General features: G+C 35.0%; 1 protein-coding gene across 1 annotated transcript; it reads right to left on the bottom strand.

The window, feature by feature from the left end:
• Window positions 1-12,375: 12,375 nt before the first annotated feature.
• LOC133312721 (uncharacterized) lies at window positions 12,376-12,738 on the bottom strand. The gene has a single exon (XM_061513968.1). The coding sequence runs from the start codon at window positions 12,736-12,738 to the stop codon at window positions 12,376-12,378; it is 363 nt and encodes a 120-aa protein (XP_061369952.1).
• Window positions 12,739-14,443: the final 1,705 nt, after the last annotated feature.

Raw genomic sequence — 14,443 nt, forward strand, 5'->3', positions numbered from 1 at the left:
AAGTTAGCTCGTATTTTCGTAAGTTAAGTCTTCCGCTGTTTCTGTTTATACATATGCATGTTAATTGAACCGGCTCGAGACGGGGATGTTACATATCCAATTTGCGATAATTATCCGATTTATGATTATTATTTGGTTTATGATAAATCTAACTTGAAATTAGATGATGAAGATTTAATCGAGGAAGAATTGTCATTTCAACTTTTACCTAAAGTGATTGAGATCAGTGAAGATAAAGAAGATTCGAGGACGAAACTTTTCCTAGCAAGGGAGAATGATGCACTTGCAATTAGCCCATTGCATATGCCTCAACCATTGATTTAGAAAGCACAGAGTCAATTAGAATTGTGGCACAATAAATATGGCCCAATTATTAAAAAAGTAGTAATTTGAAATATAACAAATTACAATCAAATCCAAGTTCAAATAAAGTCGCAAATATGATTGCGATTTGTTTAGTAAAAAAAGAAATGCAACACATTTGGCATGATTTGAAATCTAAGATTTGGGATGTATTTTGAATGATTGAATGTAATTATTTATTTATTTTTAGAAGTAAATTATCATTATATTTTATTTGAATAATTTTTCTTTTTTTTCTTTAGGATTTTAGATTTTGAATTTCGAATTTTGGATCAATTTGTAATTAGTCTATAAAAGTATGCTTAATATCCTTTTTCTAGTAGTTGAATTTTATTATTTTGATAATAGAAATTGAGAATTGGAAGATTACTCTTTCCAGAAATCCTTACTTTCTATATGCGCTTTCAGCATCAAAATCTGGTCTAGTATGAGCTAGACATATCAATCGCCCAACTAATCATTGATGTTGCCTTTTATCAATTAGAGGACTTTCTTCTTCATATTCCATCTTGTGATTTTGCTTAATAGGAGTACTAGAAGGTTTACACCCAAGTTTTTCTCCCTCCTTAAGAAAATCAAGAAAATAATTCCTTTGATTGATAAAGATTCCTTCCTTTGAATGAGCTACCTCCATCCTTAGGAAATACTTTAATCTCCTAAGGTCCTTAATTTCAAATTCAGAGGCTAGTTGTGCTTGTAAAACATGTTTCTATAAAACATGTTTCTCCACACTATCATCACCTGTTATAATAATGTCATTAAAATACACATGGTCTTTAATTTCAAATTCAGAGGCTAGTTGTGCTTGTAAAACACGTTTCTCCACACTATCATCACTTGTTATAATAATGTCATCAACATACACAAGGAGCACAATGAGCCCATCTCCACACTATCATCACCTGTTACCATTAGAATTGTACTTTAGGGCATAAACTCATATGCACCTTACTACTTTTTTCCTTTGGGTTTATCAACAACTTCCCATGTTTTATTCTTCTCCAAGGCATTCATCTCATCTTGCACGGCCTGAACCCAATTATCATATTTTAATGCTTCGTGCACTGATTTTGGGGATGGAAATGAAATCTAGTGCTAATATAAAGCTTTTGTGCTATATAAAAATGTTACTGGAAGAAACAAAGTGAGAGATAGAGATTTGGGTGCAAGATCTTTTTCTTTTTCTTAAGGAGATGGGTAAGTCATCAGAGACACTGGGTAAGTTATCAGAAGCAATGAGTAAGTCATTAGAGGTAATAATATTATGTTCAGAAACAAGAGATTCAAAACTTACTAGTGATTCAGACAATTGAAGTTGCTGGTGAAGCAATATGGGTTATTTCCTTCTCTATATACCAATTTAGTTGTCAAAATCTTTCGTATCTCAGGTGTATTTGAAGGTTCTGACACACCTGGAGCAGACACAAGAGGTAAAGGTGTTGAAGTATACAAGGACAACCTAGACTCAAAGAAGGAAGGGAGCAAGTTTTCTTATAACAACCCTCATTACCAAGTTAGGTTAAATAAGAAAATCAAGCAAGAGTTTAGTAGATCAAGTGACGTTTACAGAAATTGTGATCAATTATGTCAAGTAATGATCCAATGATCAGGAAATTGAGATAATGAGGTACAAGGGGATATATTTTGCGCCAAGCAAGTCATATAGTATATAAATATATGTATGAAAAGAATTCAGGACGTATATGTCATTATAGAGAAAGTTATGAATTACTTGAAAAATAGAGGTCAAAACTTGAATTTGATGTTATCATGAAATTCTTTAGAGAATTTGGTGGGTTCAATATGATCTTGGATTAGTCTAATGACGATTAGATTAATAATTAAAAATGAGTCAAAATTTAAGGAAAATCAACCAATAAGAATGGATATAATTCAAAGTGACTTAAAAGTAAGCAAAACTAGTCTCAAACTTGAATTAGATGACATAATTAAATTGAGTGATAAATTTCATTGATTTAAGGTATCTTTAAATTAATCTAATGATGTTTAGATTAATTGTTAAATTATGACAAAGTATGGATTTAATTAGCCAATAGAAATAGAGATAATTAAGTTATTGTAAAAGCTAACTAGTTAATTTGTTGTATAGTTATTTTGTGAAAAAATAAAATCAGATGTTCTTTGTCTTGGAAGGACTCAAAATCAGCGCATGGCGGGTAGGAAAGGAGTGTTTAGATTGTGTAGAAAGTCAACCAATAGAAAGCCAACAAATCAAAAGAAATAGCCTTGAAAATCAACAAAAGTGGCTTGATATTTTCCTTCCTAAACTAGTTGGTTCTTCTTCTTTTTAAAAAGCAAAAATTCTGCACTTCTCCTCTACATAACTGTGAGTCTGTGACCACCATGGAAGCTTTGAGAGCTTGAGAACTTGCTTTTCTAGTCACTAAAATTCATAGATACTTTGAGAGAAAATCATCCTTGTAGTTAGTAGAACATAACCATGTCTTTTAATCCTTGAGAGGAGCTTCACATATTCATCTTTTCTCCTCTTTTTCTTATGACCTCATGGCTGCATCCATGGAAAGTGAGGTATTTTCATGTCTTGTTGATGGAAAATTGAGGAAATAGGCACAAAGGAGTGGTTTAAGGTAACTAAACCTCTCTTAAGCTTGATTTCATGGATTTTAATTTAGGGTTTATGAATTGGGGCTGATTTTGTATGATATTAAATCATGTGTACATGTTGTGTTTTGATATGTATTCCTAGTATTTTATGAGTATGAAATTGATTGGATTAAATTTGAATCATTGGAAGTGGTTTAATTTTCGTGAAAACCTATAGATTTCAAATCTGTCCTGTTTTCAAAAATTTAAATCTGGAGTTGTAGAACTCCAAATTGAGTGGGGTTTATTTCATATTAAAGGTACACGTGTGTAGTTTAACATATAGAAAATTCAGAGCAATTGGATGTAAAATGGAGTTTTAGTGTATTTTATAGTGCAGACTGTTCATGCTCTCAGCTTTTTGGACTGTTTTGTGTAATTAAATGATGTTTGGTGTTATTGGTTTGTATTAAGGTTAAATGGCACTTAAAGTTACAAGTATTAAGCTTGAAAAATATGAATTAATGAGACATATAGGTTTGGCCACTTAGTGGTTTATTGGATTAAAATTCAAGTTGTTTAATGACGAAAATTGAAAATAAATTTGAAGTATGTTTCAAGTAAAATTAGTATGATGAACCTTCAATTGGTAATATGATGAAGTAGATTTTAAATTATGTAAATATAGGTCAAGTTGTGGGTATTTAAGTATGACTTGTGGTATGGAATGAAATTACCCAATAAAGATAGTAAGCAAATATTGTAATGTGTAGCAGGTAATATGGTGATTCCAAGTCAGGATACTGTGAATTTTGAAAAAAATACTTGTATACCAAGTAAGTGTGATATAAAAGAACTGACAGGTAAGCTCTTGGTTAGGAGTTTTCCTCCATCTTTGTTGTTCCGTCAAAGTCCATTAATGATGATGGTTATATTGTGTATATGATTGACAGTGAGATATTTGATATATATGCATACATGTGCATTTATATAGAAAGATACATTGATAATGTGTTTAATTTATGTACATTGATATTGTGATGTGATATAACGTAAGTAGGAAAATATAAATACGGATAGCGAAAGTACATATCTTTCGTAGTAAAAATATAAAGACGTATAGCGGAAGTATAAATCTTCCGTAGTTTAAGATTATCAGGAAATCAAGACGTAGAAATGTGATTGTTACAACCTAGGGTCGTAGAGAAGAGGAACAAAAGAAGATTTGGTAAGCTTTGAAAAAAAAGATAAAAGTTTTGTTTTATTTCATCAATGCCTCATTACATCTTAATTTCATGTATTTATACAAGTCGTTTCTTACACCAGTGAATACTCCTTCTAACTAACTAACCCTTCTAACACGTTCCAAAATGGTTAACCGCTTCAGTTGCCACCTTGCATCCTTAAGTGTAGTCACGTGCCCAAGCTGGTGCCCCACGTAGACGGTTGGATGACTTACGTGTTGTATCATTTCCCTCCCCAGACAGAGACCTTGTCCTCAAGGGCTATATGAGGATATGCTCTTCTCAATTCACTTTCAAACTCCCAGGTACCATCCTTAGGGAAAGCTTGGGACCATTGAATCAAAAACTGACGTTGATTCTTGTGTTTTCCTTGCTCCAATTTGCTGTCAAGTACAGCTATCGGTTGTTGTACAGGGCAATTATCGATGGACTCCAATGGCAAGGAAAGAGTAGAAGCTGATGGATCACCATGAAATTTCTTCAGTACCGAAATATGGAATACATGATGAATACGAGAACCATCTGGAAGTTGAACTTTGTATGCCACAGGACCCACAGTGGCTGTGATGGGAAATGGGCCAAAGAAACGTTTGGCTAGTTTGTGGTTGGAACGTTTGGCCACTGAAATTTGGCAGTAAGGCTGCAGCTTGACAAGCACATAATCCCCTACTTTGAAGGAACGATCCTGACGGTGGCTATCTGCAATATCCTTCATTCAGTTTTGAGCCCTTAACAAATTCTGTTTGAGACGAAGTAGCAAGGTGGAACGATCAGCCAGGATGGTATCCACAACTTCCAGTTTCAATAAGCCACGCGGGTAGTGAGGGATGGACGGTGGCAGGCGACCATATAATGCCTGGAATGGAGACATGCCAATTGAGGAATGCACTGCTGAATTATAATGAAACTCAGCCCATGGAAGAAGAGAAGACCACGAAGCATGTTGCTCAGAACAATAAGCGCGAAGGTACTGCTCCAAATAGCGATTTGTAACTTCAGTTTGGCCATCTGATTGTGGATGGTAAGCTGTACTCATGTGCAGCTTCGTGCCACTGAAACGAAAAAGACTCTGCCAAAATTGACTCAGAAAAATGCTATCACGGTCAGAAACCAAGGATCTAGGAAAACCATGAGATTTAACTATGATCTCAATGAATAATTGAGCAACCATAGCTGCTGTGAAGGCCGAAGGCAAATCACCAAAGTGTGCATACTTTGTGAGCCTATCCACCACAACTAAAACTGCAGAAAACCGCTTGGAAAGTGGCAAGCCTGTGATGAAATCAAGGGTTAAATCATCGAATGCAGCCTCAGGAATAGGCAACGGTTGCAGGAGTCCAGCAGGTGGAGATGTAGTTGTTTTAACCGATTGGCATACAGCACACTGTTGAACAAAGAGCTTGACATCCAATCTGATTCGAGGCCAGTAAAATGATGCTGATAATCGCAAGAACGTGCGCAAGGAGCCAGCATGACCTCCCACGAGAGAAGAATGAGCCTCCTCCATTAAAGTATGCTTTAAAGAAGAAGACGAACTCAAAAAAGGAGGAGCTGCACCTCGTGTCTCACGACGACCATAAATCCTCCTCATGATAACTATACATGTAACATAAAGGAATGAGCTGATCAGACCCACACTGAGGAATCACATATACATTAATCATAAAGAGTTTACAGGTAGCTATGCAACACAAAACACAGTCATACATAATCAGAGATCCCTAAGAAACTGCTCTAATACCATAAAATGTAACAGCCCGTTATGTACCGGTAATGTTATCATTGCATATGATATTAACCGCAGTTACAATCACAGTAGTAATAAATTATGGTTAAACTTTTTCTTTTATTAAATCCTTATTGTTAATCATTAACCACTTTCATAATCAATTAAAGACTTAGAATATAGTCATGAACACCAAAAAACATGGCAATATCAACATGCAATATATTCATAACCTAAGTCCGAAATGCTAGACACTATGCTATGTGCATCAAATGTAATCCTCCAAAATGCTATGCTCTCCATATGCACACCATGATCAACTCCTCCACTAAGCAGGCCTCTTGCCTGAAGACACTTCATGCTCACTATAACCTGAAATAATGTCCCAAACACGGGGTGAGATATACAAATATATCTCAGTAAACCAAGGGTACTAGAGGATCACTCCACCCCGTGGCTCACTCAATGTGCATACAATGATCATCACATAAAATGCATACCACACAAAATAACAACACACAGGGCTCACATCCAAGAACATCCACACACGTATTACGTTCAAGGACCCCATCATATAACTCTTGGGAAGCTTCCTGGTGCCTCTCCCATGGATGAGACGACCCAATGGCAAAACCCAACTGGAACTCCAAAGAGACCTATCCAGCGGAAGTCCCACGTTTGGATCATCCTGGTACCGCTCCCAGAGACGACCCCACGGTAAAACCCGACCAGAATCCCCCAAAGGAATATCACCAGCGGAAGTCCAAACCACACACATCTACTGACCAGAGATCACATATATGTCACACAACATGCTCCAAGCATGTTACACAATCAAGGCAATAATGCATGAACATACCATTTCACATAATGTCAAAGAGCACACAATCCAATCACTACCCTCCACTGGGTGTGGCGGAACACACAAGGGGATAAATCCCAGTACCAAGAGTTTACCTCAACTCCACAACTATTGCTCTTCCACGTAAGCTCCAACTTAATCCACAACAATGATCATCAACCCCATGCAAGGAAGTCAATTCACTTTCACAACAATATTACCTAAACCTAAACACTTAGGCCTAATGGTTACCTTGCATTCATTTCAACTAGCCCTCTCACATTAGTCATTAAACTAACTCACCATTTCATCATCTTATGCACCAAAGCATCAACCATTTATTATACCATATTTTTCACATCATTTTCCTCCAAATTCCCTATAGGTCGAATTCTTCAAGGAAGTATCCTCCAAGGTTTTCAATTCAATTCAATCCTTACACACACCATACAATCCTATAATTAATTCATCTAATCAATCCATAGTTCAATTACACCATCTTACAACCATGCGACTTTACAAGTCATGAATATCAATTTCAAATTTGCCTAAGTTATGAATCCATTTCACCAATAATTTTTATTGCATTAATCATCATCATTTATCATTCTAAGCATTTAATTCCAAAGGAGACATATCATTTAATGCTCCTAACTACCACAACTCATCAACACATAATCAAACCCTCATCCATTTTATGATTTCAATGAAAACTCGATGAGAGTGTGAAAACTTACCAAGAAATGCTTCCTAGGGTCCAAAGGGATGATCTCCAACCAATGGATCAAGCCAAGAAAACATCAAAATCCCTCTAAAAAACCAAATTTTCGTGGCTGTAAAATGGGGTTTTCTCCTCACACAATGCTTCCCACAAGATGATCTCTACATGAAAGTCACTCACAAGGTCAAGGGGAACAACTTTGTAGTTGAAAGTTTCTCTCAAAAGTGTCTAGAAAAAGAATTGAAAATCAAAAAGCTCCAAACCCCAACAATGGACAAGAAGCTCGACGGTGGACAAGAGAGAGAGGAGAGAGAAAATCAGATTTTGTGAGTTTGGTGATTTTCATCCACTTAAATCACTTAAAGTGGGTCACGCATGTCATTTAACTTTCTTAAATCATCCATTTTCATCCATAAATTCATAACCTACATATTTTTCTCGTTCACGTCTTATTTTTACTTCCTAGAAATACTGATCATATTTTTGCACTTATCGATACAATTATACCGTAGTATTTTTACACCAGTAAATCACTATTCTCCAATTTTCCAGAAACTCATAACTTAAGTTATACTTATCCGATTGATGCAATCTTGGTCTCGTTGGAAAGCTAAGAAAAAGTTCCATAACTTCCATTAAGATACAAGGGTCCAATCTATCATATAGGCTATGAAAAATGGACAACAAGATATGATATCCTTATATTTACCTTAATTCTCAACCTAAATGTCTTCTTTCCCCGAAGTGGCATTGTATAACTACTACAAGACATAATTCTTACAATGTTAAGGTGCACATTTATCAAAATAAGAATCCATGCCCATCCATCATATATACCATCAGTACAATATTACACAATATCCAAATATCTTTAATACATAACCATGGGACTTAGCTACAAAACACTACGATCAAATCCTTGATTCCCATCAACAACAAGAGACACCAAAGGAGGTGAGCATAGGCTAAGTCCACCAAAATTAAGCATGATGTACATATATCAAATGGCTTTCAAATGGAAATCCTATACATGGGAACTACTAAATGACATGTATAACCAAAATAATGCAACATCCTCATGTATCAATCTAGTCCAAGTATGGCCACTTGCCACTAGAGGCTCCTGCAACATATGTATCTGAAAGAAAGTCCCCACAACACGGGGTGAGATATACGAATATACCTCAGTAAACCAGGGATCCTTGGAGCATTTATCCACCCCCATAGTTCACTCACAGTATAATAGCAATAACAGTAAATAATGCAGTATATAACAAACATCTCTAGGAGCATCCCTCGAACTCTTATATTGTCCTAAGGATACTCAGATGCAAATAGTCCTACTGGCCAGCTAAACTAACTAAGTATGAATTACGCATCATCATGCAACATACATAGGGAAACACCATCCTATGCCACACCAAATGCATACACATACGTATAACAAAGCATTAAACTACTTTATTGCATTTACATACACTGTCAACAACCACTGGCCATTCCGGGCTTGGTGGAATAATAAAGGGATCAATTCCCAAGGTCTGAAGGCTTACCTCAATGCGCTTCCAAGCTTAACCTTTGTTCACCACCAATGAAAAATCAACCAAGCTTCACAAATTAATACCAATTTGAGTGAGCTAATCAAGCTCCGTAGCTTCCTCCAATGGTTGGTCACTCAAGGATGGTCTACTTAGCTCAATCCTAGCATCACAAGGAACCCAATCAATCAAACAACTAACCAAAGGCTCAACAATGCAAGAAAATCCAATTTCAAGCATGAATATTTCCAAGATATTAAACATAACTTAAATGACAATCTAAATCCATTTCTATCATTTATTCATCATTCCTAACAACTTTTACAAAAGGATTTAGTATCAATCTAACCCAAACTCATAAAACTAACAAATCAATATTCATCATCTTCAACCTCATGCAATATCCATGGAAACTAGTGTTAAGGAGTGGAAATATACCACACAAGGCCACAAAACAAAGGAATGAAAGTCGCTTAAGCTCCCATGGAAGGAAATGCCCTCAAACTCCTCCAATCACCAAATGGGTCGAATTCTTGGGAATAAGATATCTCTCTCACAAAGCTTCCCACTCAAAACTAAGCTTGGATTCACAAAGAGGGAAAGATTTGAAGCAAGATTGGATTTGGAATGGAAGGATTTGAGTAAGAAATGGAGAAATGGTGGCTTAAGGTTTAATTTTGGCCTCTCACCCTCTCCCTCTCTATTTTTGGCGTCGGGTAGGAGAAGAATAAATGGGGTTGGGGTTCTATTTTTTTGCACTTAACATACACCAAGTTATCTCAACTGGGTATAAGCTCATCTATCTATTAAACTCCATTCACCACCAAACTTAACCCTATGGTCTGAAATATTTTTCTAGGAATATTTCTAATTTTACTTTTGTATTTTAGGTACTTTTGTCTACACACAATTTTACCCCATAATTTTCAGTGACTGCAATTTTTACCTCAAAAGTGACCCTAATTCATTTAATTAGATATTTTACCTAATTCAACCCACTAATACAAGATTAATTGCCTAATTATATGCAATTAATTAAATCTTATGGTGAGGGATATTATACAAACCCTAAGAAATGGCTTTCAGTAAGTATGTAACTTGTTCATACTTTAATCCTATAAGGTTCTTAGCATGAGGGGTGTGTTCAGGAATACTATAATATAAAATAATGAGTGTGTCTTTACTTAACCGCTTAAGCTTTTGGGATGAAATAGTTCTTTACCGCCTAAGTCATATCTTAGCTTACAATTATATATCAGTCTTTGCAATTGTTACTACTACAAATTTGCAATTGTATTAATAAGAATAAAAATACTCTTTTCTGTTGCAGGGAAAATTACAAGTTTGGAGGCTATCACTAAAGAAAGTGTCCTAAGGGACATTTCCAGGACCCAAATCTCTGAGCCAGAGGGAAACAACAAAAAGTTTGTGTTCGGTCCTAAAGAAGCGTAGAACTATATCGTGTGGTATGTGCTCAGAGATATCTTTTATTATTTGAGGATTATATCCCTTATATTATATGAACGAATTTTTTTGTCATGTTAAGAAAAAGACAAGTTATATAATATTAAAGAAAGTAAGATGACACATTATTCAATCAATTGGTCTTGTCTTTTTCTTAAAATGACAAAAAAATTCGCTCATGTAACATAAGGAATATAAATCCCTTTTTGTTTAGAGTAAACCCTTTTTGGTCCCTAACAAAAAACACGGTCCCCACTTTAGTCCCTTACAAAAATAAATTAGTCAGTTAGTCCCTAACAAACTCAAAGTGGACCCATTTTAGTCCTTTTGAGGGACTAATATGGGTCTTTTTTGAATTTGTGAGGGACCACGATTTCAACTAAATGGGTCTACTTTGAATTTGTTAGGGACTAACTGACTAATTTATTTTTGTAAGGGACTAAAGTGGGGACCGTGTTTTTTTGTTAGGGACCAAAAATGGTATTTACTCTTTTGTTTATATTCTTTTATTTTTTAATGCATTTAAAACTTTGTTTAAATTTTTTTTCCGGAGACATTGCCCCCAAACCCCCTCAACTAAATATTCGGATTAAATATAATATAGAAGAAGAAGATGATGAAGTGAAAGAAAAAATAGAAAATGATGATGATGGAGAAGTAAATAAAGAAGATAATGGTGATGAAGCGGAAGAAGATATGAAAGATGATGAGGCTAATGATGATTTTATTGTAGCAGGTGTTGATAGAGAAATCATTATGCCATCATTTGAACTGAAGGTTTCAGATATCAAAGACCCTTTCGATGGTGTGTAATCCGCGATAAAATCATCGGGATGAGTGGTGCCCTCGAATTCTGGGATCCAATCTTCACCCCAATATTAGCAAAAAAGAATTTATTGCCAGGTTGACTTCATCATTATCTTTTCTGATTCCAAAATGGGTTTTCGCTCCTTTCCTCTATATAAGATGATCTTTCAGACTCCCTTCCTTCATTTGACTCGTCCAATTGTGTTTGGGCAAACAATTGTTCGAGCTCCTGAATTCGTCTACCTTGTTCTGCCATTGTAGCGGCCATTATAGCTATAACTATGGCGTCTTGTGGCGTCTCGCGTGTCGATGTGTGATTGTTCGCTGTCGCCGTTAAATGTGTTACAACGCCCTCTACCCCCGTCATCGCCTCTACCCCGCCGTACACGACCTCGACCTCGACCTCCATTGTTCTATTCAGCCATTTATGTGACAACAAAGCTCTGATTACCAAATAATGTCGAAACAGAAAGAAAGAACGAAATAAGAATTGAGAGAAAAAAACACTTTTTCTTTTCTTAATTTTATTTAACCAAAAAATAACCTAATAACAATAGGGTTCTCCAAACCTTAAATAGGAAATATAAAATAACAAAAAAGTGAAGAACTATAATCATCCGCAATCAAAGTAGATAACGTACAATCAACACGCACTCAAACATAATCTAAAAATAACAAAAAAGAAAATAATTAACAATTATTGGAAAGCCCTAAACTATTGAATAAATTATAGAAAAAACCAATCCAAATTTATATTAAAGATTGCAAGAGTTTCTTGACATATTGAAAGGCTTTGGTTTTGATTAAAGTTTGTATGCATCAATCTATTCTCACTACTGAATCAAGGGGACTAAATCTTCACGTTTTATTTTAATATAATCATGTCATGTGATAAATTTCATCCATTCATTCATAAATCAACTGTCACAATTTTAATAACTAAGTTTGTAAAAGAAAAAGAAGAAGAAGAAATGATCATTTAATTGTTAACCGGTGATAAATTAATGACTATTTTTTACATGACATGATCATCTTAAAACAAGACACGAGAAGATTCATTCTCGAAACTGAGACAGAGATAGAACTCTATATCAGTTCTGCTTCTGCTAATGAAGAAGCTTTAGCAATGGACGAGAAGTTTTAGCAGGATTTACTAAATTGCCATTGGAGTCATAAATTATGACGCCAGAAAAATCAGGGAGCTCACACTTCCCACCCATAAGAATGTTCTTCTGCCAAAGCGAAGGTTCATCTTCTTCTTGTTCACCACCACTGATCACAGCTTCATTGTTGAGCCCTATTACAGGCTCTTCTACAAAGGCATTATAGCAAGAGCTCCATTGCCGCCATTTGCGGGAATGAGAAGCACACATTAGCAGTGCAATGGCACACAACATAAGGGTCATAATTGCAAGGCCAATATGTGAAGTGCTTGTTAGAGGGTTCAACACTAGGAGTGGACGAGCCATTGATTGGAGAGAGAGATATATGAAAATGGGATATGTTTGAAACTTGAAGTGTGTGTGTATATATATATATATATATATATATATATATATATATATGCCATTCTCTATTAGAAAGTGCAGTTGGTGGTTAAGGATTTGTTACATTTGTGGGGTTTTGGAGTTGAAGAGGGAGAGTGTAGTGGTGTGGTTGAGATATTCTTCTGTCAAAAGAGTGGGTGCTAATGTTCACTGAATCCTCAAGATGAGATTTTAGAAGAAAAAAACAATACACAATTTTGAAAACAGAGGTAATAGGTTACGTCCAACAATAAAAAGGTCTAATTTCCTCATAGTATGCCAGTTGGTAAATTTTATTTAGAAATATGGTTAAAAATAATTAAAATTTAGTTATATTATTAAAAAGAAAGGTTATACTTACAACCTATTTTTTGTTTACAATCTTTTATAATCATATCTTAACCGTTAATTTTCGTCAATCAAGAGTTATTATTTTCATAAATCAAACTCATTAATTAATTATTAATTCGCAATAAATGATAACCGTTGATTGACGGAAATTAACAGTTAAGATATATTTGTAAGAGGTTGTAAACGAAAATAGGTTATAAGTATAACCTTCCTCGTTATTAAAATGAATTTCTTAAATGAAGGTGTACTTAACATCTACAAACATATTATCTTAAATTCATATAAACTGTTGGTTCGAGTGGCAAGAAGTGTAATTTCTTCTAAATAACTTAGGTTCAAGTACTGTAAATGAAAAAAAATAAAATAAAAATAAAGACTTTGTAAGAACTTTACTTCCTTAAATAGTTAAATTGGTCCTCTTGGTGCAAGTCGGATTAATTGGAACCAAAATAGTTTTCAGACCAAGAAAACATTAATGTTGTTCATCTTTTTTCTTGGCAAAATTAATATTTGTAAATTAAAATAATACAGTCATATTGTTGAGAAATCCAGGATTGAATGATTGAGTAAAAAAGTCCCACGTTGGTTAAGGATGAACTAAGTGAGCTCCATATAAGTGGAAGGATCCATGCAACTAATGCCTTAAGGTTTTGGGTTTGATTATGGTGTTCCGAGTCCACTTAATGTTGCTACTCACTTGACCCATGATTGACGGTCTCTCCCCGCTATGAGCTACCCTTGCACTGCCGAACACATATTAGAAGCATAACCCCACAAAAAGAACCTTTTCTTATTAAAGATCCCAAGGTTGATAAAATGTTGGAAAAATTATAAAACAAGTTAAATTTTGTAGACGACTTTAGAAATATCTACTCACCTATCAGAAGGTCAATAATCCCCTTAAAAGGAAGCAAAGCGTTATCACGAACCAAGAACTTAGCTCTACTCTAAGTGTTGAATCAAACTCTTATCACTCTATCAAAAGTTATAGCCGTAAGTCAAGTATAAACTCTTTCTAGTTATCCTTACTAGCCAAAGTGTAACACCTCGTATATATCCGGTAATGTTATCATACTATCGTATTAAGCTGCGCTTAATTAAAAATGCGGAATATCTTTTTCTTTTCAATTATGACGTCATTATCATTACCAACTTGCTTAATTAACCATTTTAAAACATCGCTTGTATGTATATTGCAATAAACAGCTAACTGAAATGCCTCATTAATTAAATAACATAAGTATGTCTCTAGTCACGGAGCTACAACACGTAGACCGGACCAACTAGCAGTTTATAC

The sequence above is a fragment of the Gastrolobium bilobum genome, unplaced genomic scaffold (assembly GCF_033153095.1).
Source record: "Gastrolobium bilobum isolate Gb01-03AN ecotype WA unplaced genomic scaffold, APGP_CSIRO_Gbil_v1 utg96785, whole genome shotgun sequence".
NCBI classification, from domain to species: Eukaryota; Viridiplantae; Streptophyta; class Magnoliopsida; order Fabales; family Fabaceae; genus Gastrolobium; species Gastrolobium bilobum.

Coding starts and splice junctions, on each gene's coding strand:
- LOC133312721 (XM_061513968.1), bottom strand. CDS start 12,738: ATGGCTCGTCCACTCCTAGTGTTGAACCCTCTAACAAGCACTTCACAT.